This window comes from Mugil cephalus, chromosome 8, assembly GCF_022458985.1.
Source record: "Mugil cephalus isolate CIBA_MC_2020 chromosome 8, CIBA_Mcephalus_1.1, whole genome shotgun sequence".
Lineage (NCBI taxonomy): Eukaryota > Metazoa > Chordata > Actinopteri > Mugiliformes > Mugilidae > Mugil > Mugil cephalus.
Window position 1 is genome coordinate 23,500,793 of NC_061777.1, and position 27,733 is coordinate 23,528,525.

At 41.0% G+C, this 27,733-nt stretch overlaps 1 protein-coding gene across 4 annotated transcripts; it reads left to right on the forward strand.

Annotated features, from left to right (window-relative positions):
* The first annotated feature begins 623 nt into the window (after positions 1-623).
* Positions 624-27,691, forward strand: ppp3cca (protein phosphatase 3, catalytic subunit, gamma isozyme, a). 4 transcript variants are annotated; one of them, XM_047591191.1, is made up of 15 exons: positions 624-965; positions 1,221-1,396; positions 6,621-6,818; positions 7,842-7,966; positions 12,192-12,303; positions 15,154-15,299; positions 15,555-15,694; positions 16,750-16,827; positions 16,910-17,004; positions 17,101-17,226; positions 17,844-17,921; positions 19,265-19,349; positions 20,293-20,390; positions 22,442-22,468; positions 25,045-27,691. In XM_047591191.1, exons 2-15 carry the CDS (start codon positions 1,336-1,338, stop codon positions 25,203-25,205), a joined length of 1,530 nt encoding a protein of 509 aa, XP_047447147.1. In that variant the 5' UTR covers positions 624-965; positions 1,221-1,335; the 3' UTR covers positions 25,206-27,691. The 4 variants fall into 4 exon arrangements, with proteins under 4 accessions (XP_047447147.1, XP_047447146.1, XP_047447149.1 ...); XM_047591190.1 differs by having other exon boundaries at positions 624-1,396; XM_047591193.1 differs by having other exon boundaries at positions 624-1,396; positions 25,054-27,691.
* The last annotated feature ends 42 nt before the right edge of the window (positions 27,692-27,733 follow it).

The window sequence follows — 27,733 nt, forward strand, 5'->3', positions numbered from 1 at the left end:
TTGACAATAACTGTCAGAGCTATAACAATGACAATGTTACCAACACCAGTTACAGTTTATATTGCATTACTGTATACATTACAAATGGAAAGGAGTGCCTGATTAATTCAAAGTGCTTTTGCCTTGCAGTGTTAAAACAACACCTTATACTTTATATTATATTTTAGATATAGTTTATATAACTTTTTTTTTTAATGGGTCTACTTTTTCAGAAGGGCGTGCCTCATATTTTTGTTAATACTAAACAATCTCCGAGTAGGGTCATTAACTGTCATTCAGTCATCAGTCATTTAAACTCGATTTGTGTTTGCTAGTTATTTTAGATCAACCGAGTTGGGGGAAATTCATGAAACGTTCAATTACCTTTGGAAAAGTCGCGCAATCGTGGTAAAAGCGACAAACAGTTTTAGAAAGTTACAGGGAATATTAACTCAACACCTGGTTCAGAAGCGGATATTTTCTTTCTAATGCTACGGTGACAGTCATCGTTAGAGGTGCCACGTTTTGCTTTCGTGAGCCGTCATACACGCGCAGCAGCAAAACAAACTTCGCGAAGGAAGGCTTGTGTTATTGAACGCACCCGCTACCCACGTGTTACGTTTCCATAGTCACGTCACATCGGCTCCACCATGTTGTAGGAAATCCGCCGCTGCCCCTCACTCACTCACTCCCTGTCAGATTAGAGTTTAATCCGAGGAGGAGGACACATAGTCAAGACGCTGTCTGCATCTTGGAGGACCTGCGGTGTATGCGTTCAAAATAAACTCCGGCCGACGCGCCGCTGCACCTCTTTTTCCGACAATAAAGGACGTGTGCGTTGAAGATGAAACGCCTGTCTTCCGTTGCTCTCTTTGCCTCTCCGCCGACTTGCCAATACGTTAAGATGTTAGCTGGCTAACTAGCTGAAAAAGAGTGACTAAATCGGATTAGAGGCTAACGTCAACTTGCCTCTGGGTAATATCCAGGTATTATTTACTTTACTTGACAGCAAAACGGTCCCGTGCTTTCATTTCATTTTATTTTGTTTTATTATTTTTTTTACGTTTCTACTATTGTGTCAAAATTACTGTCGCGTTTTAAATACTCGCTAGCATTAATGTCGCTGCATGCTAGCTCCGTTATTAGCTAGTGGAGCCGTAAGCACTGGACCTCCTTGGCTCGCTGCTATTTTGTTAGAAGGAGTCAACCTAAAAAGTGGTGCCTCTGTCCCCTTCCGAAAGTCAAGACGGGGCTGACGGCCACACTCGTGTGCTTAGCTTGTCTTCGGGCTAGCTGGACTGAGAAGTGTACACCGTAAGATTTGAACTCCGAAAGTAGCCCCCAGTCGAAGCGAAGATGTCTGGAAAGGACAAAGACAAACAGGAGAAACAGTCCACAACGGAACGGCTGGTAAAAGGTGAGTCAATGCTAGAAAATGGAAAAAAAACAAAAAAAAAAACAGCACTGGCATCTTAAATAAACTGACTGGTAGCTAATGCACGGATTGAAAACCACCTGTAGCATTTGGGGAAACTTTCTTTAAACGCCCCCTCTCAAAAAGGCATCTTATCATCAGCCTATGCAAAATGCATTGTTAGTTATAGTAATGGTCATTGTTAAAGTCTACGGCAGTAATAATACTGCTAATATACTACCTATTATTTATGTGCTGTGTAATAATTTATCATCTGCCATTTCCTCTAGTGTAAATGATGTTGTAGTTCCTGTTATAGTCTACTTACATTTAATACACAAATCCGTCCGTATAATATGTTCATAGTACTTCAGTCAGTCATTGTGTATGCCTTGTTCACTCACTTGTATATGTGGTCTTACTATGCTATAAAAACTATCATGCTATAAAAACAACCTGTGCTATGCACTTATCTACCTCACTATTTATGCTACATGCCCTTACTGCTTATTGCAGTTCCGGTTAGATGCTAGGCTGCATTTTGCATTTTCCGAGTGTGCATGAATCAGGGCTGCTTTATTTATTTTGTCTATCAGTGATTTGTAAGAGGTATTATCTCCGTAGTTGTCCACTGTATGTAGTAAGAAATCAAAGCTGAGAAGCCATCCTGTTCTGTCTCCTTGGTATTTAGGACTAGAATGAAATCTAAAGTCATGAGGTCCATTTTCACTCAGGGGAACATCCAAAGGTCTGCTCAGGTTACCGACGCTGGTTTCTGTGGTTCATTGCACAAGCCAGGTCACCATTTGTTGTGTCTCCCTGAAGACGGCTTAGGTCAGAGCTGAGTCTGAAGTAGCTCCCAAGAGAGAGAACCCAACCCCACCCTTGCTCTTGCGAACCGCCGCCGCCTCCATCAGCGCTACTACTTAATGCCAACGCAGCCCACATCCTCGTCTGTCTGCAAGGGCGCTGGGAGAGTGTCCTGCCAGAGGACTGGAATGCTGAAGTGTGAGCCAGTGGGGAGAGAGTGAGTTAATTGTGGAAAGAATCTCCCCAGTGATGTTCCCAACATGGCCAGCCACACGATGGAGAGAGAGAGAGAGAATAGAGAAGATGAGAGAAAAGAGAAATGTAGACAGGAGTAATGACAGTTTAGTCCAAACTGGCATTTATGCCACTGATGTTAAAATGTCAAATTTTAGTTGTTGTTATTCAAAACATGCTCATTTTTGTGAATAAAGGTTGAAGAATACCTGTATATGTTTGGGGTTTGTATGAAACTGGTGTCTGTAAGAGGGCTCGGCTGGTGAGCTACCTAAGACTAATGCTGCTCTGGTTGTGTAAGTCAGCAGTTAAGCCCATTCATTGCTGAGCGTTGCCTTCCACCTTGTAACACTATCAATATGGTCATTAAATCTGATGTTTTCTCCCCAGACTGCATGTGTGAATAATCAGCTGTGGATTAATTGGTGTGTGATGACACATGTGCCTTCTGAAGATGAGATCCACAGTTGGTTTTTGAACGCATGCTTGTTTGAAGTGACAAAGATTCATGCCATCTTGGATACAGATTGAATGGGGTTGTTAAATCTGACCCTATATCCCCAAAGCAAAATCAAAGAGAAGCCGGAAGGGAATGTACGTTACTTCCACTCCATGTGAGTGATTGATAGAGATGGCGAAAAAACTACGGGCCAGGCTATTTAGCTTGCAAGGGTAATGCATTCAGTGATAATTAGAGCAATCTGAAGTGGACTTCATGATTCATCCAGCCACCGTCTGCTCCATTCATCTCTACCCAGCCGCATCTTTGCAATTCAATCCTCCTCTATTGTGTTGATTTTTAAACAATAGCGAACATATTCTAGACGCTGGCTCATATCACTGTCCAAAACATTATCCTCGCTGGGCAGGATGGTAGATAGTCATGTCTTTGTTTCTTGAGTCGTTTGTTGTCATGCCAGACAGTGGGTGTTGATGCAGTGCAGCAGTGGCCCGCTGTGTGTCTGTGGTTTTGAAGAGTTCATCAAACATTAATGCTAATTAGGCCAGTCAGTCTCTAATAAGAAGCCGGTCTCAGGGCTGAGGCAGTTTCTTATTATATTATTAGCTTATTATTTTTAACAAAACATTTTTCTTCACTGTTAAATGTGCTGGAAAAACGAATGGCTGACGTTACTTTTGTCTGCACCGCCGTCCTTTTGTTCGACACTCAGTGCAGCCTGTTTAAACGGAGCGATGCTGTTTACTGGCAGCCAGATTCATTTGTATCTGTGTTTGAACAGACTGGCCCTGCCTTGGTTGTACAACCAAATCGACCCAGAATGTGTTATGATTGTTATTATTGTTATTGGAGGGCAGCACGCTCAGTCTTGAGTTGGGTGGAGTGTCCACTTCCGTGTCATTGAGAACAGTTATTATTGTCCATGGCGGGTAATTACAGCCAACCTCCAGGTAAATTTGGGGAGCCCGGTTACTGCCTGAAATATTTCACGGTCTGGTTACCTCACGTTCACAATGGACCCCATTCTGTGTCTTCATGTTTTTTTTTGTTTTTTTTACAGAGCCTGCTTTGTTCGTACAGGAGTCTTCCTTCAATGTGACAAGGCTTTTAAGTAAACAGCTCCTGAATCTGGAAGCCCTTGCTAATAGAGGCTTTACCTAATCTGTTCTTAAAGCTCGTACCTCAGCTTACAGCTCTCTTCGCGGCCGTGCCTCAAAGGCCTGGGAGCACTTACTGTTTATTTATACCACACTGGTCAACGCATGACAGCTTGTCCTCAGCACAGACTAGTCAAGTTGGAGCTGTGCTTCAGCTTTTTTTAACTGCAGGTCTCTTACTTGTGCTTCTTGCTCGGTGTCACACACCACTTACAGTCGCTAATTTGCAGCCTTTGCTTTATTCCACCACGAAAATGTTATGTCCTTAAAAGTCTATAAAACATCAGTGGATGAGCTTCCAAACCCTAATGGGTTTCTCAGAAACCCGAGTGATGAATGCATCAAGCTTCCTCTGGACTCGGGCGCCGCATCACTGATTAGCAGAGCATCTACACTAACAACTCATTAATGCTTTCTTCATATTGCTCTTTGTTTTTCTCAGTGTGGGTGAGACAGTGTCCTCAGAATACCCCCCCCCCCTCGTCTTTTTCATTGCCACTTTCACCGCTTTATCACTCAGGTGCGGCTGATCTCATCAAGCTGATATTGGCATTTATGTCACGTTTGATGTCACAGGATATCCTGTGCGGTGACCTGCAGATGGATTTGGATGATATCAGGTCGTCCGTTTGGCTTACAGATGGTGTTACAGACTAGCTTTACACCATATTTAATTGGTGGCTTAATGTCGTTGGTGTGTGCCTGGCTTGTTATTAGGTGTACCAGCTGTAATCCTTTTACCTCACAGGCCCTGTGAGTGAGAGGGATTGGATCCCACTCTACTATTGTTTTGAAAAGTGCAGATTAGTCTGAGTATATGAACTGATGATGATGCTGACAGAGTGCAAATCTGCACAGTGTCCACTAGTGCAGATCAGCACTAGTAGTTACACAGTAGTTAAAACTAGTAGTTACGCAGCATTGTGTCAACATTGTGTCCCATATCCGTACCGCTTAATCCTGCACTAGGGTCCAAGGGGTTGCTGGGGTCTATCCCAGCTGGCATCGGGCGCGAGTCGGGGTACACCCTGCACCAGTCGCCAGTCTATCGCAGGGCTAACACTGAGATACAACCATTCACATTCACACGCACACCTAGGGTCAATACCTAGGGCCTAATGAGCAGGTCTTTGGAGGTGGGAGGAAGCCCTTAGAGAACCCACACGAACACAGGGAGAACATGCAAACTCCACCCAGAAAGGCCCGAGCTGGACTCGAACCTTCTCGCTGGGAGGCATCAGCGCTAACCACCGAACCACTGTGCCGCCCGCATTGTTTCCCATTTCAGATAAATTGCTTGAAAAACGATTTTCTGATTAAATATCACACATATTGTATTAAAAGGCACTGTTTCTTTTATAATTAGAAAGTAGTTGTGTTATGCTTTAATGTTCATGTAATTTAAAAATAACAAGCTGCACAGCTGCCGCAATGCTAGATTCAGTGATATAGTTTTTGCTTTTTTACTTGTTGTGCACTTAACTTTGTTTTCATCACAGTGCTCTCAGGTCTCAGCCTCAAATGCATTGACCTTTTGTGATGACGTTAAAAGGATTGTGTAGGTGGTGTGGAGCTGCTTACTGAAAGAGGGAGAGTCAAGTGAGGTGTGGGGCTTCTTGCTGTCTATCTTGTCTCACATGACATTATCATGTAGGCGTATGCGTCCCTCCTCTTGTGCCAGTAACTTCATCTTGGCTCAGTCAATGCAAATATCACCTCTCATGATTGCAGAACATTTCTCCTGCTTCACAGTGCTTTCTGAGAGTCATTTCTCCTTGCATATTCCCGAACAGCTTTTCTTCAGAGAGGCACTTTGTCTCTCACTTGAATATGCTGACATTTTCAGTTTAAACAAGCCCTTAGAACGAGCTGATTGGCATGCTAACAGAATCTCATTTGTGTTGGAAACCAGGGCTTCTTGTTACCATTCAACAAGACGCTCTGGTTTCCAACACAAATGCCTGAATGAAAAAATTAATGGTTAGAGTGGGAATGTCAAAGATACGTTAGAGTCCCAGCGCTCTTACTTTGAAAATTCCCATGTTTTGGGAGTTATTGGTGGATCTAAACAGGAAGTACTTTGTTTCCAGGGAGACAGTTACTGTGGTTAGTACTCTGGTTTGTGCTCTGTTTCTAAAACTATATTTGTTTAGGTTTTAGGAAGTTGGCACCAGTAAGAATAAGACATTAGCCATTAGCTCTTCCTTTGTGCAGTACGACCATGGATGGCCTGACGCCTGTCACTGTATAACTTTGATCCTGCAGAAAACATAATAACTCTCTCGGATCTTCCAGAGCTTTGAGAACTATCTTCATTGTATCATTTGTAAGAAGATTTGTACTGGATGTTTATTTGTGCAAGATAATGATATTAGTAAAATTAAATAACATTGAATATACCATAGCATGTGGAAAACACTCCTGTCTGTTCAAATTTGACTGTGTTACAACTACAGGAATCGGGTATTGGTGGCATGCGCCTCACACCGAGTTTTTCATTATGAAAACCTGTCATGTGACCAGTTTATTCCAAGATAAGTTTCTAAATGATGGCGCTTTCTTCCAGCTGTGCCATACCCTCCTCAACATAAACTGAACATAAAAGAGCTTTTTGAAGACGGCAAACCCAATGCTGAGCTGCTCCGCAATCACCTCGTCAAGGAGGGCAGGGTGGAGGAGGAGGTGGCTCTCAGAATCATCAACGATGGGGCAAACATCCTCCGTCAAGAGAAGTGCATGCTGGAAGTGGAGGCACCTATAACAGGTAGGTTGACATTCACTAGGTCATATAAAGGCCTGGTCTGGGCATTCTGTTATTCTCATGTCTATGTTTCAAGGGTAATATAGCAGAGCAGGGAGACTTTCCTTCAACTGTGGGTGTAGGGTAAACACTCCCTATAGTATTGCTCACCCACCTGTTCAGTGTCATTAACCGAGACACCGAATCCCTTGTCAAGTGTAGTATTAGCACTGCTTTTCTATAGCTGACCCTGGCCTTTGACATTTGAAACATAAATTTAGCGTACTGACATAAGTTAGCATAGTGTGAGAGATCTCTTGTGCACAATGCTTTTAAAGAGAATCTGCACCGTTCAGACATTATTTTATTGAAGTGCTGCTTCTCTTGATTGGCAGCGTTTTTTTTTTCACTCCTACTGCCAGAGTGACAAGTTTGTCATCTCACTTTTTGAAAAATATCTGCTCCTTGTTAGCTGACCTTTGCATGACTTCAGTCCAACACACCAAACTTCAGAGCGGCCAGCTCTCAACAAGATATTATTCTTCATTTCTGCTCAGGCTACACACTGAGTAGAGCCAGCGTGACAACATGTCTTTGCTTGGTTATAGGGTTGATTGTTGGAGCAGTAATATCTGTACTCACAGAGTTGAGTAAAGATGCTAAAATATAATAAAACTATTTAACAGGATTAAAATTAGTTCATGTATCGATACATTTGATTTAATACAGTATGTTTTATAAAACTTATAGAATTGAATGAATATTCTTCACTGCTTAAGATGGTTGTTTTTTAATATAACAACCATTTTAATATAATTTCTTGCCACTTGCATTCAACATCAGTAAACACACTTTAATAAACGCGGGAAACAGTTATTGACAATTTAACCTGTTTTCTTTAAATCTGTTGTTCTGTCTGTTAATGACGATGGTATAAGTATGAGTCTGCTAGTTTGATCACTATAGACGTACTTCATGTCCACAATAAAAAATGTTGTTCTTACATGTGTATGAGCAATTAAGAGCAGTCTTTTTGTCTTTTTTCAGTATGTGGTGATGTCCATGGACAGTTCTTTGACCTTATGAAGTTGTTTGAAGTCGGGGGATCACCCAGTAACACGCGGTATCTCTTCCTCGGTGACTATGTAGATCGGGGATACTTCAGTATTGAGGTAAGTTGTTGTGCTATTACATGTTAATAATTAATAAAGAAAGATTTCACTGTTTAAATTGAGTTCTTTTGTGAAGGCAGGTAGGAGGAACTGGACTGTTATAATATAATAAACGTCTCTAATGTGTCAGTATTGGACATTGAACAGCGTGATATGTTTCGGTCGGTTGTTACAGTCCTTCAGCACTGGCGTGTGATAGGCAGCAAAGCTGTCTTTATCTTAAGCTGTTTATTAGCTGCAGGTTAAACTGTCATATAAACTGAACTTAATGTAAAGTGGCCTCTTGTCAATGTGTTTGCAACTCCAATTAGAAAAACATGATATAACAAAGACAGACTGGATGGTGGTGTGTCCCATATTGATTCTTAATATGGTTACGATGGTTAGATATAGAGAGAATCTCTGCCAAAATATAAGCCCTACCTACCGCACTGCTGCTGGAAATACTTGTATAGCTGCTGCTCTCATTGACCAAATGAGTTTTGCTGTCTGAAATTCTATTTCAGTGACACTTCCAAAGGGCACAGTTCATACATGGTTATTGGAACAGTTATAAATAAGACAGAGGATTTGAACAGAGAGCTGGAGTTTGACTGCACAAAATGGACTGCAGTTGTCTTACTGAGATCCTTGGCTCCAGGGGTGTGGTTGTCTTGGGTTTCGATTTATTACAGTTTTTACGGTCGTGTATCACTGTTAAATGTGCTAAACAAAGAGACGCATTGTTAAAAGTGTCTAATCAGAAGGAAAAATACTGACATAAAAATGTTTTGTTAGGTAACTGTATCAGTGCTAAGAAAAATAAGCAGAAATTGCACCAGATGGCAATGAGAGGGTCTTGAACTCGATCTGTTCAAAAAATAAATTGAGGGTACCTGGTGGGTGTAGTGTGAATCTTGTCGCACAAAGTACAATAAGAGCTCTTTTCAAATTGTTCTTGTAAGAACTTCAAATGAATTTATCCGTTTTAAACACTTCTTTTGCAGCCTGGGGGCTCAGTGTATACCACAGTGTAGTCAAGAACCGGGGATCATCACTGATAACAACAGTTGAAATGTAAACTTAGCCAGTGTTAGAAGAGTGCAGTGCTAAATGTCCTGAGTACTCTGTCATTTTGTAGGAACAAAGATACTTCTCTGCAAGGCCAACAAGGAGATATGCTAACATTTCAGCCACAATATGGGGGCTTTTGATCACTGGGTGGTGTATGGAGGTGGGTGAAATGTCAGGGATGAAAAGAGGAGACTGAAACAGAATAGGTAATGTCGCTGATGTGCGTGGATTTGTGTCCACTGAAGGCCGCAGGCGTGGTTGTGTGTTACCATTTTTGGCTTCAGAAATTTGACTTCTGAGACGGTGCCGGTCCAAATAGGGTAGCTGATGCTGAAACCACTTGAAAAATAGTTCACTGTGTTTGAGCTCCAGCACCACTGTCATGCTCGAGCCCCTAAACCTATGTGTCAGTTATGGACAGTTGTGATCTGTGGTGTCGATACCGTGAGAAGCTAATTATACGGAACACACGCTGTATGTTTACAGTAAATAATATACGTACTAGGCTGTTGCTTAATGCCTAAAAAATCGTTAACTAAGTTGTCTTGATTGGTCTAGAAGCAAAACCTTATATCAGTTAGTGGATCAGCCGAGAAACATATGCAACTTTCTATTTATTCAATTAATATGAACATTTATTACTTATTTATTTTTTAATTTATTTATTATTACTTACATGCATAGTAAGATACATTTCTTTGGGTGTCAGACTAATATTTGCATTTTGGGCATTGAGAGCTCGGAGGGTTAGTGCTGAGCATTTGTCATCATTTTGTAGATTAAGATGAGTTAATGGTGAAAGTAATTGTCAGATCATAGTAAATGATGACAATAACTATTAGAATGATGAAGGTGGTGCTCAGGCTGAAGCAATGACTGTAGTCAAACAACATCAGCGTTGAGAACTAATAGATAGTGTAGCAGTTTGCCCTCACAAGCAGGGCTGAAACATCTCTTCATTTTAAAGGCCACTGAGTTCACTACAGTTGCACATAAGACAGATATAGGAAAATGGATATCAGGATGTGGTTACCTAGGCAACATAAAGAGTCACTGTAGCCTCTTGAAGTGGTGAATTACCATTGCAGGCCAGCAATTTGCCTAAGTCTAAATCCAGTGCGTGTGCGCAATCTGTTTTTTTCTTCTCCTGTGTGCTCTTCTTTATCTACTCCGTGAATTCTCTTTGATCCAACATAGTGTGTTTGTGGACAAACTCCCTTTCCCCAGCCCCTCCCTCACACACACCAGACACGGCACATCTGGAGCGCGCGTTCGTCCGTCTGTGTGTGTGCATGTCGGGGTTCTGAGGTGCCAGCGCTCATGTCTGCCACACAAAGACTGTGCCGTCTCCTTTGTCTTCCTCCCCCACTCCAGGCTCAAACTCACAGCGGCTGGCTGAAAGAGTGCAGAGGGCTCTCATTAAAACCCATGTCAGCTTCCAGCCACTCCAAGCCGTGTCCCTTCCTCCGCCTCCGCACATAAGAGATCAAGTCACAGCGACAGTCCCCTCAACACATTTACCTGCACATCACAGTTTGATATGTCTCTCAACAATGAAAGTGCATAAGACAGGGCAGTCGTGACGCCCCCACATTCTTTATATATACACGCACGCACGCACACACACACACACAGACACACACTGGCGGTTTTGTGCATACACACCTGCTGGCTCTGGTTACCTTGGCATCTTGTTCCAGAGAGTTAATAGCAGACCGTGGTTGGCACATGTGAAACTGGTGGGTTGAGAGTGGCAAGTAGCAGCCACTGAACGCTACCTTGTCTGGGCACTGACGAGCAAGTTCATTTGGATTGTAAATGCTCCTCTGCTTTTCGTATGTTTTTTTTTTAAGAGCTTCTAATTTAATCCAAGGAAGGCTTCTCTTTGCTTCTAATATGAGATAAGTTGCTGAAGGAAGGACAAATTGTTCTTTGGCAAACTGTCCTTTTTTGTACAAGTGTACAGACAACTTCTTTGTTAGTCTATTAATAAATTTATCTGTTTTTTTTTTACATTAGGTGATTAAGCTCTTGATTATTGTTATTAGTTTATTGAGTATTTTCATTTGGTTAAGTTACCAATGAATAATAACCGTGACTTCAACACTTTTATTCAAATCTATCAAAGGGCCCCTTTCAAACACATATTTTATCTTTACTATTTACTATTTATCACAAAAGTTCAGATTTATTCTTGTAGACCCAATTATGAGGGATGTTGTTTGTTCTTCCAATAATTAGCATATAAAAGGTTACAGGAACAGAAATATAGTTGTTTAATTTTATAGGTCTACGCGCTCAGGAACAAACTGTCTCTTCCAAATGCATTGGAACACGTTGCCGTACCAGCTGTTGACGTGTTCCAGGGAGTTTTTGTTTAGGTCTTGTCTGAATAACTCCCTGGCACTCAGCACTATCCAAGACTCTGACAAAACCTGCTCTAATAGTCTGAATGCTGATGCCATTTTCTTGACATTTTAAGACTGGAAATTTGGTAGAAGTTGAGATGCTTGTGTTTAGTGTTTGATCTGCGGTGGTGAGGCAGTTTATATTATATATTTCTACTAAGCATGCAACTTATTAGTCCCTGTTTAAAGAATTCCCACACCTTTGACAACCAGGTTCAGACTTTTTCTGACATTTTCCAGCATGGCTGCCTGGCATTGAAGTATTGCGGCCTTGATGGCACAGTTTGAATGGGCTGTCATGACAGAGATTTATTTGGTTCCATTTTATTAAACTCTCCTGTGGGCTGTAGCTGCAGTATGAAAGTAAACTGGCAGTAAATCTAACTTGTCTTGATCAAGGACACTGTCAAACTGACAGAGACAAATGAAGCAGTATGTTGGAGTGAACCATTTGAAACCTATTTTATCCTACAAAACATGCAAAACATGATTTTAATTGACCTTTCCTTTGCTGAGACGTTGTGAATGTGAACATACCAGGAGACTATTTACCAGACTCATTTGATTAACTATTAGTTATATAACAAATAATCTTTCTCAATATTATTGGTTGAGTAATTTTTCCAGCTGAAACCCACTTCATTCTTTTAGTTCCAGCACATGTAATAATGTGAGCTCTTTATCTGTATCTGTATCATATCAGTGTTCAACCTTTGTGGACAACCTCTCCTACATGTTCTCTCTCTTACTGTCTCCCCTCCCAGTGTGTTCTCTACCTCTGGTCGCTCAAGATCAACCACCCCACCACGCTTTTCCTTCTGCGTGGGAACCACGAGTGCCGGCATCTCACAGAGTACTTCACCTTCAAACAGGAATGTAAGTGCAGGGCATCTCTCAGCCATATGAAGGCCGATCTAATGTGCTCCTACGCCGTCTGTAGCGCTCCACAGTGGTTCCGTATCACTCAGATTCCACAGTTCAGACGTGGCCTGGGTTTAATAGTAACATATGGTGCTCACAGTGCGAGTGCAGGATTACCCCTGCAGACATGTTTTTTTTGTGTTTTTTTTCCTGTGACTTGCCATGGTTGTCATTTGCGCTTTCACTGGCTTCTCTAAATCATATGGAGATTGTTTTCCGTTTTATATAAATAAATATGAATTTCATTTAATTTCACATCCCGGAGGCACAAGGGAAGAAAGCCAAAAAACTATTGCGAGATATGCAGGTAACTTTGACTGTTGATTCTCTGTAATAACAGCTTCCACTAGAAAGATGTGTTTATGTCAGGGTGTGTGTGGAATTGGAAACTCCTGCCGCAAGATGCAGCAGTTCATCAACATTACAGTTTCCACAGAGGAGATGAAGACTTTTCTCTTTCACGATGCAGACGATGAACTGCTGGAGCATGGAGAGCAGCCAGGCATGCTGTTGATGTTTTTCAGACAGACACACACACACACAGATTTCAATATGTGACAGCTGTGTGTGTGTGTGTACCTGAGTGTGTGTGTGCTTGCATGTGCGTTAAAAGCAGGTGTACAGGTATTAGTATGCAAACTCAGAAACAAAGACACTTTGGCAGTCTGCTAAGACAGCCTTGCCAGCTGCAAATAGATTTCAGTCACTACATCCTCTCTCACACCCACCCACATACCACCTCATCTACACACACTGTACCACCTGTTAGTGTTGCAGGCAGAGTGAAAGACTTTCGAATTCAAGCGTAAATCATTTTTTTAAGGGAAAATAAATAGCGCATGTGTGTAAACTAAATGTGGAAAAAATAATCACTATTTGGATGATGTACAATGTAAGTGATGCACAACACACTTTATTGTGAGTATACAGGGCTTCTTTAGAAGCAACCACCCTCTGCATTGCAGAGTAATGACTTCTGTCTCGGGCTTATTTTTTCTGTGCAGCAGCAAAATAACATTTCGTGTGGACAGACTTCATTGATTGAATGTGAAACACCACTGAACCGACCAGCATTGGTCACATTTATTCCAAATGGCGGATTTAGCCAAGAGATTAGAAACTGTAATTGCAAATGATTACAACTGTGATTGTAACTGTCCTCCTGACCTTAAACTATCTGAGTGCAGGTTACATAACATGATTTTAGGGCTAATAATCCCTTAAACTCCCAGTCAGTGTTCTCACACTCTAAATGTTTTAGTTCAAGTTGATGCTGCTGGTCCAGACATGAAGAAACGGAAGTTTAATGTTCTAAAAGAAGATAATGAATGTATTAAAAAAAAACAAAAAACTTGAGTTTCATTTACAAATGCCTTTCCCTTTTTTTTTGCCTGCAGGCGTTAGTAATCTTAGTTGTAAATATAGTATTTTCATATTAAACTGAGCTGTTGGTAGATATTACATGTGGTGTATTTCAGAAACAGGTGTCTGTGGTGCCTGCACAGCTCAGTACCTCATAAAGAGAAAACAAAACTTAACTGGGCCACTGATTACCTTTCAGCCATACACACATACATTTATTCATCCATCCATACATCCATCCTTTGTCCATAAACCTCATCTCATCTTCTGCTACCGCTTAACCCTCACTAGGGTCGCGAGTGGCAGGTTACACCCTGGACAGGTCTCCAGCATATCGCAGGGTTAACACACAGACAAACAACAACTCACACTCACACTCACACTCACACCTAGGGTCAATTTACAGTCACCAGTCAGACTAACGAGCATGTCTTTGGAGGTGGGAGCAAACCGGAGTACCTGGAGAAGAATTTTAGGCCATATTGTTGCTGATTATTCTTTCCTTTTTTTAATATATCGTATATTGTGATACATTTGATTTGAAATTGAAAGAATATTAAAAAGTCAAAGAGTTAACTGTGCATCTGGCAAGTCGTGTCAGGTTAGTTCTTTGTTATTTTATGTAGTATTAATATAGAACTGGCAGCTAGGAAGTGGTATACACGAGACATGAAGTGACTGTTATGTATAAAATCTGTATGATGTGGTTTTTGCCTCCTTCAGAAAAGACAATGAGTTCATGTAACCAGGTTTCTAGGGAGGCTCACATTCTCACCGTCTGAAGACAAATAAACTCGACTAAAAAAACTTGACCAGCAATGCATGTTATATTTGCTGTAAAATAACAAATGTCAAAATGTGATCAATAATTGACTGCTAATTATAAAACACTTTATAAATGTATAAATGTGACCTCTCACTTCAGAAACACTATTACATCTCTAATCCAGTGAGTGAATGTGTCACTTGTTTTATCTTTGCACGTAAGGAGGATTAGGCAGAATTAGTTTTATAATAAATTGTCTCACTTTTAAAGTTTTGGTAATTTACGCTGCTCCACAGGCTAAATTATAAACAAGCATTCACGTCAAATGGAGAGCCCAAAACTACGCACTTTCCTGAATGACCTGAATGCAACACCGTCAATGTACTGTCCTGTTTGCTCCTTCCCTATAAGGAGCTGACTTCCTCCTGACCTAATCTGACCTGTAATGTTCTGCAAGTGGCTCTGCAGATACTGTCTGTAAATAGTCATCAGTCTACTGCTGGCAGATTGGCTGCTCTAGTTTCTCATGAAATCTCTGGCGAGCCTTTGTTGATACCTTTTTAATAATAACCACATCCAACTGTTTGATTTATATTTTTGACGAGAATTTTAAATCATTTCTTTGTGAGATGTGCTCCAAAACTGACCTGTATTTTGTCTTTGTGAATTTGCTACAGGTAAAATTAAATACTCTGAGCGGGTGTACGACGCCTGCATGGAAGCCTTTGACTGCCTGCCTCTCGCCGCCCTGCTCAACCAACAGTTCCTGTGTGTACATGGTGGACTCTCACCAGAAATCAACTGTCTAGATGACATAAGGAAAGTAAGTAATCCACCATTCGCACACGCAGCTGTTGCAAAATACTCCTTTTATAGCAGCATCTTTTAAATACTCTGTAAACTGAAAGTCTGCAAGTGCCCTACTCTATTTTTGTACGACAATGAGCTGTAAGCTATACTGTTTTTAGACCACATTTGCAAGATTAAATGCCCTTCTGTGGCATTGGTTTCCTTTATGTAAGAAGTCAGTCTAAACCATACAGTGTCTCTGAAGTGTGTTGTGTTTTGTACTCAACAGTTAGACAGGTTTAAAGAGCCTCCAGCATTTGGGCCGATGTGTGACCTGATTTGGGCTGACCCCGGTGAGGACTATGGCAGTGAAAAGACATCTGAACACTTCAACCATAACTCCGTCAGGGGCTGCTCTTATTTTTTCAGGTATTGTATAAAACCGCTGTCTTTGTCACTCCTGGCGCAGCTTAACTTCGCAGTAACACTTTTACCAAACTCTCAGAATAGATATAAATACTGTATTTAATTAAAATACCATAAAAGAGACCAGTCTCCAACAAATACAACAGTAATGGCAGGTTATCATCAGATAGAAAGTAGGCTGCATCACACGGGTCAAACCACGTAGCTTCACTGTTTTGTAGGTCAAGCATTATTGAGGCACTTTCAAAAATGGCTCAAAACAACAGATAAAAGCAGCTGTTCAAAATAGGTTAACGTGTTAGTGTTAACAGTGTGCCTTTACAAAATGGATTAACAGAGGTAAAAAGCTGGTCAGTGAAAATGGGTTTAGAAATTGTGTTGAGCAGATAATGAAACTAATTAGTAGCACATTAAAATACAGTGGTGTGAAAGTGTTTGCTCCCTTCCTGGGTTCATACTTTTTCTTCGCATTTGTCATAAATGTTTTTTGCCTAAATGTTTCAGATCATCAAACAAAATTAAACATAAGACAAAGATAACACAAGTAAACTCAAAATGCAGTTTTTAAATGAACAACACAACAAACAAAATCCAAACGTATGTGGTCCAGTGTGAAAAAGTGATTGCCCCCGTTATGTAACCCTGACATTCACAAAAGTGTTAAATGCTCATTGACACCATTAAGGTTAGTATGATTTCATTTATTATAAATATTTCTTTCCTAAATGATTATTAGTGTCCTGAAGTGGCCTTACACAGACGAGGTTTTCTGCTTCTCCTCCTTCTGTAGTTCTAGCTTTTCTAGAGATGCTAGCAGAGCACATCAAGACAAGAGTCTCTCCTCTGCATGTTCAGCATCTAATCCCTGGCTCAACAGGCCAACGGGCATGCAGAAAATACACGTGAAAGCATTAGGGCAACAATAATCAGTTGTTAAATGATCTCATGTGTCCTCATACTGATCCTTTTAATGGTATAAGTTATGTTACAACCTCCCATCAATAGTTTAACTGGTCTGGCCTCTGTCTGTTTCTCTTTCCTTCTCGTTCTCTTTGCAGTTACTCAGCTGTCTGTGACTTTTTGGTAAATAATAACTTGCTGTCAGTAATAAGAGCCCATGAAGCACAGGATGCAGGGTGAGTAGTCGTATAAATGAATTCAGCGAAGAATTCTAGTAAACAATATGTTTAATGAGACTTTTCATTTGTGGCTGCGCAGGTATCGAATGTACAGAAAAAGCCAGACCACAGGCTTCCCTTCATTAATCACAATCTTTTCAGCTCCAAATTATCTAGACGTCTACAACAACAAAGGTTTCCGTCTTTTATTTCTCCCTCTTGTTGCCGCATTTTTCTTGTATCTTGATTCCTGAATGTGTCCACTCATCTCTTTCCCTCTGTCGACTCCAGCTGCTGTTTTAAAATATGAGAACAACGTGATGAACATCCGACAGTTCAACTGTTCCCCCCACCCCTACTGGTTGCCCAACTTTATGGATGTCTTCACATGGTCTTTGCCTTTTGTTGGAGAGAAAGGTGTGTTGGTTGTTTAATTTGGGAAATGTGGATGGTATGCCAAAAATAAACCACATATTGTGTTGTCTATGACTCATTTACTTTGTAGAACCAGTTTAGAATCATTTTTCCTCTGTTAAATCATAGAATAGAAGCACATTTTAAACTGTGCCATCATGGGAAATTACATTTCTTTATTGTTCATTCAGGACGCGTCTGGCAGAATTAGACCTAGAGAGACGAACACATGACACAAAGAAATATTAAATTACAAAAGGTTGCATTCTTTTTAGAAATCGCTCAGGGCTGTTTTCATTTAAATTGTTTAAATAATGTTTGCATGTTTATTCGTTTACTAAATCTGTCTTTGTGCTCTTTAGAAACTCCCATATATAAATCTTCAGTGCCATCTGAAAAACAGTCCATTCTTTGTTATTTGTGTCTTCATGCCCATGTGACCCTCTTTTCATCTAAAGGCTATTTTGTGTGTAGGTTCCTCTTAAACTCAGGAAATTAAATTTAAAATAAAAAAAAAAAAAAAAACATTGTTTGTTTAACGTGTCCCTTTTTGACAATTCTTCAGGGAAAGTCCATTTAGACCAAATCACATGTTAAGGTATGTCTGTTTCCCCCCACAGTGACGGAGATGCTGGTGAATGTACTGAACATTTGCTCTGACGACGAGCTCATGTCAGAGGGAGACGACCTGTACGAAGGTAACTTAGTAGCAGTAAGAATGTTATGGCTAGTTAGAAGGTATTCATTACTGACCGAGCCAGTTAATACGGGATTCAGGCTGCATGATGCATTTAGTTTGATGTTCTGCCTGTTAGTGCTGATGCAACACCAGCAATGTGGGAGTTGTTGGCAACATAATTAAAATGAAATAATAAATGGAATAAATGAACATATTTTAAGTATCTTAATAATAATAATCTTAATATCTCAAAAAACACGATACATCTGATTGCAGGTCATTTTTTAGGTTTTCATAGACTGTGCGGTAGTAACATTACAAGCAGCACTCAGGTCATATTTTGAGCTATTGCTAGCTCAGTAGGCTACGTTAGCCTACTGAAGGGAAAGCCTTTGTGACCAGTACCTACTTTATTACAAAGAAACAAGTACTGTCACATCCAAAAACAACAAAGACCTGAAGTCTTCTTGAAGACTTTCCCCATCGTAGCTTCTTCAGTTGTGAATGTCTGGTGGGAAGTTTAGCTTTTTATGTGGAACATTTGTGGGCGGCGCCTTCCTGAAACCCACATGATTGGGGTCTGTAATGACACAGTTATTCCTAATAAAACACTAAGCTCCTCACCAGTCATCTAAAACTGAACAATCTGCTTTGAAAAGTGGGGGGCGTCTTCAGTTTGATAACAAAGCATCAGTTCATATAACATTTCTAGTGCTTCTTGTTGGAATTCTTCATTTGAATTTCCATTTTACATTTTTCTCCTACAAAGCATTCAGAATGAAGTAGTTAAAGTGAATGCACACTTTTGTGCTGGTCCTGGTTGTCAAAATGATTTTCCTTGTAGGGTCATCCATCCACGCAGATAATAGCATAAAAATGAAACCATTTTCTCGGTAACAACTTTACCTTTTAAAATGTTATATAATTAATAAGATAAGTTCATGGTTGCTTTCATCCAAACAGTGAAACAACTAAATAATAAATATCTTATTATCTGTCACAACTATTTGTAGGCTTCTGTGATGCCCATTTGCTTGTTTTAATTTGCTTTTTAAATTGGATGAATTCTAAATGACTTCTGGCACACATCTAATTGACATAGAAAGTGGGAAGGTGATCCGTATGTAGCACTTCATCATAATTCATCTTGTGTCACCCGTGGTCTGGTGTTGATGAGGGAGTACAGGCGCTGTGCTCTGATACACCCTTAAACGCTAGTTCACCTCTCAGATGTGTCATCACCTCATTCTTTCTTCCCACAAGTCTTTAATGTTTGTTTCATTGCTGCTAAGATACTCTGCAGCAGGGTAAAAACAGCAATAATCTTTGTCTTAACCTCGCAATCTGGCCTTTTTTCTGTAGGCGGCACCTCTGCGATGCGTAAGGAGGTAATCCGGAACAAGATTCGTGCTGTGGGGAAAATGGCTCGAGTCTTCTCAGTTCTCAGGTCAGATCCTGTCATTAACACTGTCCCTTTGATGCTCTTCTTCCTTTCTCATGGTAATACAGCAACTTGAAAACACTACACATGTGTGCATGTATGGATCATGTGCAGGAGCTCTGTGCAGGGTGAGGGGAGCAGTAATGAAATGCAGGTCACTGCAGGGGAAGCAAGATGTGCAAGTGCTGGCGAAATGAATGGAGTCATTTGAGTGTACAATGAAATGGTGTTTGAAAACACAATATTGGCGTGCTAGGATTAATGAGCTGGCACCAGATGAGTCACGATCCACCTAGACTGTATAATGACATTAGACATTATTCCAGATTTATGCTGCTGCTGTTGCTGCTGCGAGCTTGTCACAGTGCTGCAAGTGGGCAGTCTGTCTTTCAGACGAGTGCATATGGATCAGTGATATTTCAGTCTAGTTTTTAAAAAATTAAAATGCGTACATACAATTTGGCTGCATAGTTTTTCTTCCGTCTTTGTTAACTTTTCCCTGCATGGTTAAAAATAAGATGATGTGCATATTTTGTAGATAAAATGTTCAAACCATGGTAAATATTTATTCCATATGTTATCTGCAGTTTCTTTTAATTCAGGGATTTTTTTTTTTTAAGAAAGGGTCAGAAAAATGAATAAATAAAAGTGTGCCAGCAACAAATACAGTGGTAACAATCCTTAAAAACACTTGCTAAAATTGACAAACGTTGACCGTGACCCACTTAGAGATCCAGGACACATGCTGGCGGTTTGGCTGGAGGCATTTAGAGCTGACAGTCTCATCTAGCCGTGAGTGAGTGGGCACAGGTTAAATATCCAGTCATGATCGAACACATGACCTCTTGGTTACAGAACTGCCTTCTATCCACCAGGTGTCTGCCGCCCTGCTTGCTGAGTAGTAATCAGTGTGCGTACCCCGTGTGCCTCTGCTTTGTTTGTGGACTAGGGAGGAGAGTGAGAGTGTGTTAACGCTCAAAGGCCTGACCCCAACTGGAACTCTTCCAATGGGAGTGTTGTCAGGAGGAAAGCAGACTTTACAGACTGGTGAGTGTGTTTTATAGTCAATAACCCTGCTCTTTGTTTACTTATTGCTAGCTGCCATTTAACACGACCTCTTTCAGAGACAATTCCTCACACCTTGTCAGCGGCCGGTGTTTTTCTAAACGTGGCATTTGCTCTAAGCAAAACTTGTTTTTCCTTAGCTGGAAACAGGTGATGTTATATGTTAGATAAGTGTAGTGCAGTGACAGTATTAGTAACATTTTTCCATCCACCTTAACCATAAGGTAATAAAAGTGCAGCCTGGAAACAGCCCAACGTCCTCCCCCCACAGAGTTTTTGAAATCTAATGGCGTGTAGCCAGAACTCGGTTCTGATAAGAACCCAGTTTGGCTCAAAAATATTTGTGCAGTGCAAATATAAGAGCATGATATACACAGATCAGCCGTAACATTTTGATCGACCCGCCATGATTGATCACTGCTTAAGTAAATAACATAGATTAACTCGGTAATGGGTGGGGTATTTTAGACAGCAAGGGAGAAAATGTTCATATCTTTGAAAATAAATGTGTTATAATAACAGTCTTTCAGTCGAAGAACAAAAGAGGCTTGATTAAAATTTATTATTGTGAATTTGTGAATACTAGCTTTCCTGTCCTGCTAGTCACTTTGAAAGGCTCTAGATCAATGACGGTAAAACCACCACAGGGAGCGCTGGCTAGACTTTGACTCAAGCCCCCCCCTCCATCCATGCTGCGTAAATTCTTTGGGCCGAGCCGAGTGCTGGCTGGTTGGGCAGGTCAGCCTGTCACCTAGAAGTGGCTACTCACCCTCTGATCTAAAGGTCTTGCCAGTCAGAGGACATGCTGAGAACCACGCTTTGCCACACTGGAGGCTCATAGAAGTCGCAGAGAAATCGAAGGAGAAACCACATGTTGTGACCTTTCAGAGAATGTCATTGTCCATGTCGGCTCCCCCAACCACAGCTTTCAGATCAGCCTGTCCTGTTCAAGTAAAGAGCGGGCACAGGATGGTGTAGTTTGGTCCATTCCTTCTTGTTTCTTCGTTTTCTTATTCCTTCTGCATCCAGACCCACAGTCTGTGAATTAACCTCTTTCTTAGGATACAAAGACTCACTACAGAAATGTGTCGCCTGCTCTCATGAAACCGGAGAAGAGGAGAAATATTTGGCTGCAGTGCATTGGCATTTCTCTGAAAAACAACTACAGCACCACCTCTCCTCAGATCTATCCTCTAACGTAGCGGGAGCTTTTCCGTCGTACACAGCGTTCTGACAAGCAGTCGGCACCTGGTCTTGTCCCGACACATAACCTACATTACATTAAGTGTCACTCGCCTCTTCCTCTTCTTGCTGGCATTATGCAATGCTCAATTTTGGTAACTCGTGACACTATAGTTAGAGAAGTTTCATTTATAAACTTACTTAGATACTACCCAGGAAATCACTCTCTAGCTACACGGAATCAGAATATTGATGTGAACAGCTGTTTTTGCCCTGAGGTGCCAGTAACCGCTCTTCACTGATTCTGGCATCGTGACTCACGTTTTTAATGAAAATGCATTGTCAAAATCAGTAAAACTGCACATCCAGTAAGGGTACGTGTCCGGTCACTGTGTAGAGTTTCAAAATCCCTGACATCAGTTTTGAAGAATAAGTTTATTCATCATATAAAGTGTGATAGACGTATCTGAATAGACATCTCACTGCATTTGTGCAGCAAAGCTGGTCTATATAGATGTGTTTCGCCCTGTCTGGTCATTGTTGTGCGTCTCACCCCAGTGTTAGACTCTTAGTGCTCAGCCAAATCCCCCCTCAGCTCTCCACACCTAAGTCCTCATGACCCTTTAACACCAACACATTCTTAAATCTGCAGCGGACATCTTCATTCCAGCCTTTGTTTTGAGGACGTTTTTCAGACGCTGTGAATTATGCCTCCGTGTGACTATACCCTGGGTGTTTATCCTGTTTATCGTGCCAGGGTTTACAGTTTGATTTCTCTGTTGCATTTGCTGTCTCTGGCTGCCTCTGATGACTCCCTTTTTCCCCCCCTTCCTCAACTCCGACTTACATAGCTACCATTGAGGCAGCCAAAGCACAAGGTACGCATTGGCTGTGGCCCAAATCTCATGTCTGTGTTTGTTTGTCATTCACCCTTTAAATACAGTCCAACTCTTCAGATGTGTACTTTTATTTTTTTTTGTGTGTGTGTCCACTTTATTTTGTTTATATCACTGAATACCCTATTATTCCCGGTTGCTCTTGCATTATCAGTGTCTAGTACTATACGTTTACAGAGGTGAACAGAGCATGAATAGATAAGCAGCTTGCACAAGAAGAAAACTAGTGTTACATCAATAATTGCTGCTTCGAGTTGCAACAGTTTCTCTTCTGAAATACATCTTTTAATTGAATGATTTCTGCTAGTGTTGGTCAACTCAGAGTTGTCACTGTAGAAAAAGATACCCAGGGTTGTGTTGTCATGTAGATTGGGTTTAGGACCAGACTTGTCGGTGTCTGTGGTTACATCAGCTTTTCTTGCTAATGGTGGCTCCCCACACAGAGAAAAGCCTGCTAAGACCTGGCTGAGATAAGACCGGGGAGATCCCTGCCTGGGATATTTTCAGAAACAAATCCTGTTAGACCCGTTGGCTGTTGCTACGCTGTCTGCCCCTCCTGACTGATAGTGATGGTCAGTGGTTTGACAGGCATCAGCCATTAAAAATATATAGTTTATTAAAAACATTTTGACAGAGTTTTACCCTGCAGATAGAGCGAAGATTTCAGAGAGTGCACCTTCAAGCAGTGGTTCCCAGTTTTTTTTTAGTTTGATGTATCCCACATGTTTAGGTTTCAACAGATTTTTAGTGATGTAGCCATTACATTTAGCTAATTATTTCAACCTTTAACATTGTGTTTAGGTAACTGTTTTCAAGCTTCATTTTAGTTAATACTTTTAATATTCAACCATAGTTCATTAACATTTAACAGTTACTTGTAGTGATTTATTTTAAGAGCATTAGGTTCTACTGACTATTTAGCAAATCATTTCAACTACTTTATCATAACCTTTAGAAAATATTTTTTTATAATTATACCACTACTTCCAGTTATTTAGTTTATCAAATTTTAACAGATACTTAACTGTGTTTTGCTGAGTGTTTTGCCAATTATTCCAACTACTTTTCCATTATTTATAGCACCGTAATTATACTTCACTGCCTTGAGAAAAAAAGTCGCCACCTGGATTCAACTAAGCAAGCACTAAAAGAAAACATCAAAGGAGATTTGAAAAAAAAACAAAATTTGGTTAAGAACTGTCCATTATTAAATAATGGAAGGATAGTGGAGAGAAATGCGGAAGAAATGTGGTCGGAAAAAATCCTGATTGATGCTGATCAGTGATCACTTAAACATTTAGTGAAATCTAATTGTAGACAAACAATGGTAGAACTCAGGGCTATGTTTAATAGTGAAGGTAACTCAAGGGATTGGGACTGAGCAGCCATGTACCCTAAAGAAAACCACTAATCAGTGAGGCTAACCGGGAAAGAAAGGCTTCAGTTTGCTAGGGAGCATAAAGATTGGACTGGAAGAAGGTCATTGGTCTGATGAGTCCAGATTGTGTTCCAGAGTGATGGGACATCAGGGCAAGAAGAGAGGCAGATGAAGTCATGCTCCCATCATGCCTAGTGTCTGTACCAGCCTGTGGGGGCAGTGCTATGATCTGGGGCTGCTGCAGTGGCTCTGGTCTAGGGTTCAGTAACATTCTGCCCAAATAATGAGGTCAGCTGACTACCTGAGTATACTGAATGATTATGACAGGTTATTCCATCAATGGAGTTTTTCTTCCCTGATGACATGGACATATTCCAAGATGACAATGAAAGGAGTCATGGGCCTTAAATTGTGATTCATTTTCACACATGGATTGGTCACCACGGAGTCAGACCTTAACCTCGTTGAGTAATTTGGGATGAGCTGGAGAAGGTTATGCACAGTTTTACACACTCTTCATTCACTAATACAAGATACTTATTAATGCAACATTAGATGGAAATAAATCTTGTGATTTTTTTTGTTTACCAGGAAGTGTATAAACCTCTTAATATTTATTTAAGCCCTGGTTAGGAATAACTGAATCACTGGCCTCAACTTTCATTGAAAGTTTTCAAATGAAAACAAATGTTGAACCGTCACAGATATCTGGTTTTGCAAGAGTAGCCTTTAAAGTCTTTATCCTAAATAATCCACCTGTAGAACGTTCACATTTTTTGTCCACAGTTTTTAATTCTCTGTTTAAGTTGACAAATGACTGAAAAGTATGTCTGGACACTCCCTTACAAGTTTGCTTCTCATTTGCACACGTTTCTGTCTGGTTTCCTTGGCTGTTTTGGGACGTTACCGTAAGTCTACAAAGTGTGAGGTGTTTTATCGTAGTGACTTGTCCCACTGGTGTTTGAACACTAGGAGTCATTGTTTACCTGTGCATGTGTCGTATTCACCGCTCATCTGTTCTGTGTTAGACTGATACTGTGTTTTGTGTTTGTTAAAGGAAGTTCCACAAGGAATCCAGTCTGATTGGGGCTGAAAATAAAAAACCTAACAACAAGGTTTACAGCAGATTCCTGTTTCCAGCTTCTTATATTTGGTGTTTGGTGTTTGTTCCACCCTTTAGCCATCCAAGGCTTCTCCCCCACGAGGAAGATCCGCAACTTCGAGGAGGCGCGTGGTCTGGACAGGATAAACGAGAGGATGCCGCCGCGCAAAGACGGCCAGCAGCCAGACGGCACCACCATCAACACCAACACCCCCAACAAAAACGGCACTGATGGATAGGCAACAGACACGCCACCCTCCCATCTTCACACAGCCCACACCACCTGACTCATAGCCCCCAACCCCTCCTCTCCCTCTCTCTTTCTCTCCCTCACACTTTGTTTCACCCCGTCTCTCTGTCTGTCTCCTCTGCTGAAAAACTGCCCGTCCATCTTCTGCTCGCCCACATTCGGGCAGAGAACAGAAGCAGACGCATCAGCGGATAAAAACAAAAGGAGGCTGTGGCGCTGGGAAAACATTATCCAGATGCTAAAAAAAAAAAACAAGAAAATAAACCAAAAAAAACTATGATGTGACTATCTGGAGAAAAATCCTATTTATTAAAGATTAAATATATTAGATATATTGTGTAATAGCAACACTCATTGATTGAAGACATTTACAGTTGTTGAAATGTACACTGAGCTATACATGTCAAAGTGATTTAAAAGAAGAGAATTTTATAAATTTGAGTTGGTAGATGAAGCCCTTGATATCCAAGAGTCTTAGTCACTTTAAGTTAATTTTTTAATTGTTGTTTTCCGTGTGTTTGATAAGGGAAAAGTACAAATACTGTAGCCTCAACAGCCTCGTTTGGATCTTGGAGGACATTTTAGGTATCTGAGGCTTTCCACACAGTGCAGTGTATACTTCTATTTGTACGTCAGGTGAAAGATAAACGATGTACGTATCGAGAGGCTGAAACGAGTACAGTGAAGTCACTTCTGTCTCATAAATGTTAACGACCACATGTTAACATTTTTAGCAGAAGCTGATTGGAGACTTATAGTCTTATTTATACATTTCAGACGAATCCCCAAAGACGCTGGATGGTTTTTTTTGCTCAGTATTTTGTTCCAGAGAAGCTCTTTCCTGTATCATAATTTGTGACTGACATGGTTAAAGCGAAGGATTGACTCTTTGTGTGCGATGATAGCTGTTGTTGCTGGCTGTGCCGTGCTGGTTACGACTTGTGTTCACTTGTTGGCAGCTAGGACGCTCTCGCTCCTCTGAACCAAATAAGAAAGAGAAAGGCAGGGAGGCACACATCACGTCTTATTCTGTCACCGCAAACAGACCCGCCGCTGCTCCCACATCCTGGTTGGAGGCACTTGTTGAAGCAGCAGCTAAGCCGACCTCTCCGGGGTTTAGCGTGAAGATAACAGCACGAGACACCAACTGATGCAAAGAGGACGCTCTCTCTCGGTTTATTGGACAAAAAGGGACACACTGAGGTTGGCTCTGAAAGCGGTGGAACTGCTGGCCACGCAGCCCTCAGAACAGACTGCTGTTCATTATTGCATAGGAAGTTTCAGTGTATTTAACAGAGTTATGGCAGTTTGATTTGATGTTTCATTTCAGAACACTAAAAAAAAAAAAAAAAGAAAATACAAAAAAAAAAAAAAACTGGGTGTACTTTTCGGGACTTTCCTTTCTTTCTAAAGCTGTATTAGTGTCTCCACCTACTGTTGATTTTACAGTATGCAGATTAAAAAAATAAATAAATCTGAAAACCGTTCGTTTGGAATAAGGGGAGCATTTGACTTCAAACGAAGGAACAGCACGGTGATGTTGCTGCATCCAGACACAATGGATTGAGTCGTTCCCCTCGGCAGGGATGGTGCTATAATAGGTACCACCGCCTCACCAACAGCTGTCTGTCAAGGCCTAACAGTACTGTAATCATCTCAAGCATGGCTGACTCACAGATACAGTGTATTATTTTTACAACCCCTTTTCACACACATAATGGGGCACCATTAACGCCCCCCTCCCTCCTCTGAGATTGCTGGTGTGTGCAGTATATGTTTTCCCTTCCTGCTGAAGTATTCAACAGTCCAGCTACCTTCTGGTCCGAAGAGACCTCCTCCTCTCTCCTCCACGGCCACTCCCAACCCTTTAAGACGTGCTTTTTCTAGGAAATCTAATAAGTGGTGCTTCACACCTGACACACCTGACTGTAATCATGCTGTCCTTCTCGACAAAGAAGGAGGAAGTAGCTTTAATATTTGCCCCCTTTATTTATATTCTTTTATTTTCGATGATGTAGTTGCTCACATGTGCCACGCCACCTTAGCCACACGTGTGTGTGTGTGTGTGTGGATGGTGAACGGAGCCGCGAGATTTTACGTAAGGCTAAAGATTAAATTTCAGCAATTTTCCACAACCTTAAAGCTTCGATCACGTTGTCGTTTGCCGTTCAGTAGGCTTCTGGGAGAGCTTCCTAAGGTATTTCGGTTTACATTCATATTTGTGATGTTGACATTTGTTTCAAGAGTAAGGCTTTATTTGGTGAGCCACGCGGTATACTGACCTCCTGTTGGGTCCTATACATATCTCACAGAATGTAAACATGTCGGTTCTTTGAAAATCATAAAGTAATAGGTGTAAAAAGGGGTGAAAGAGCTGTACCGTATTTGTCATGCGAGGCCATGAAACCTTTTATGTAGATGTAACACTTGGAGGAAAAAAAAATGAATAAACTTCAAACACAGTGTTTTATTTGACTCGCCTTGATTGTGTCTATTTGAATGTCAGTTGCACTGATT

What these genes read in the sequence shown, in the direction of transcription:
- ppp3cca (XM_047591190.1), top strand. Translation starts at nt 1,336, where the DNA reads ATGTCTGGAAAGGACAAAGACAAACAGGAGAAACAGTCCACAACGGAA. An exon ending in GGCTGCTCTTATTTTTTCAG is followed by an intron (nt 15,695 to 16,749) that starts GTATTGTATAAA and finishes TTCTCTTTGCAG; the next exon opens with TTACTCAGCTGTCTGTGACT. An exon ending in GCCTTTTGTTGGAGAGAAAG is followed by an intron (nt 17,227 to 17,843) that starts GTGTGTTGGTTG and finishes TTCCCCCCACAG; the next exon opens with TGACGGAGATGCTGGTGAAT.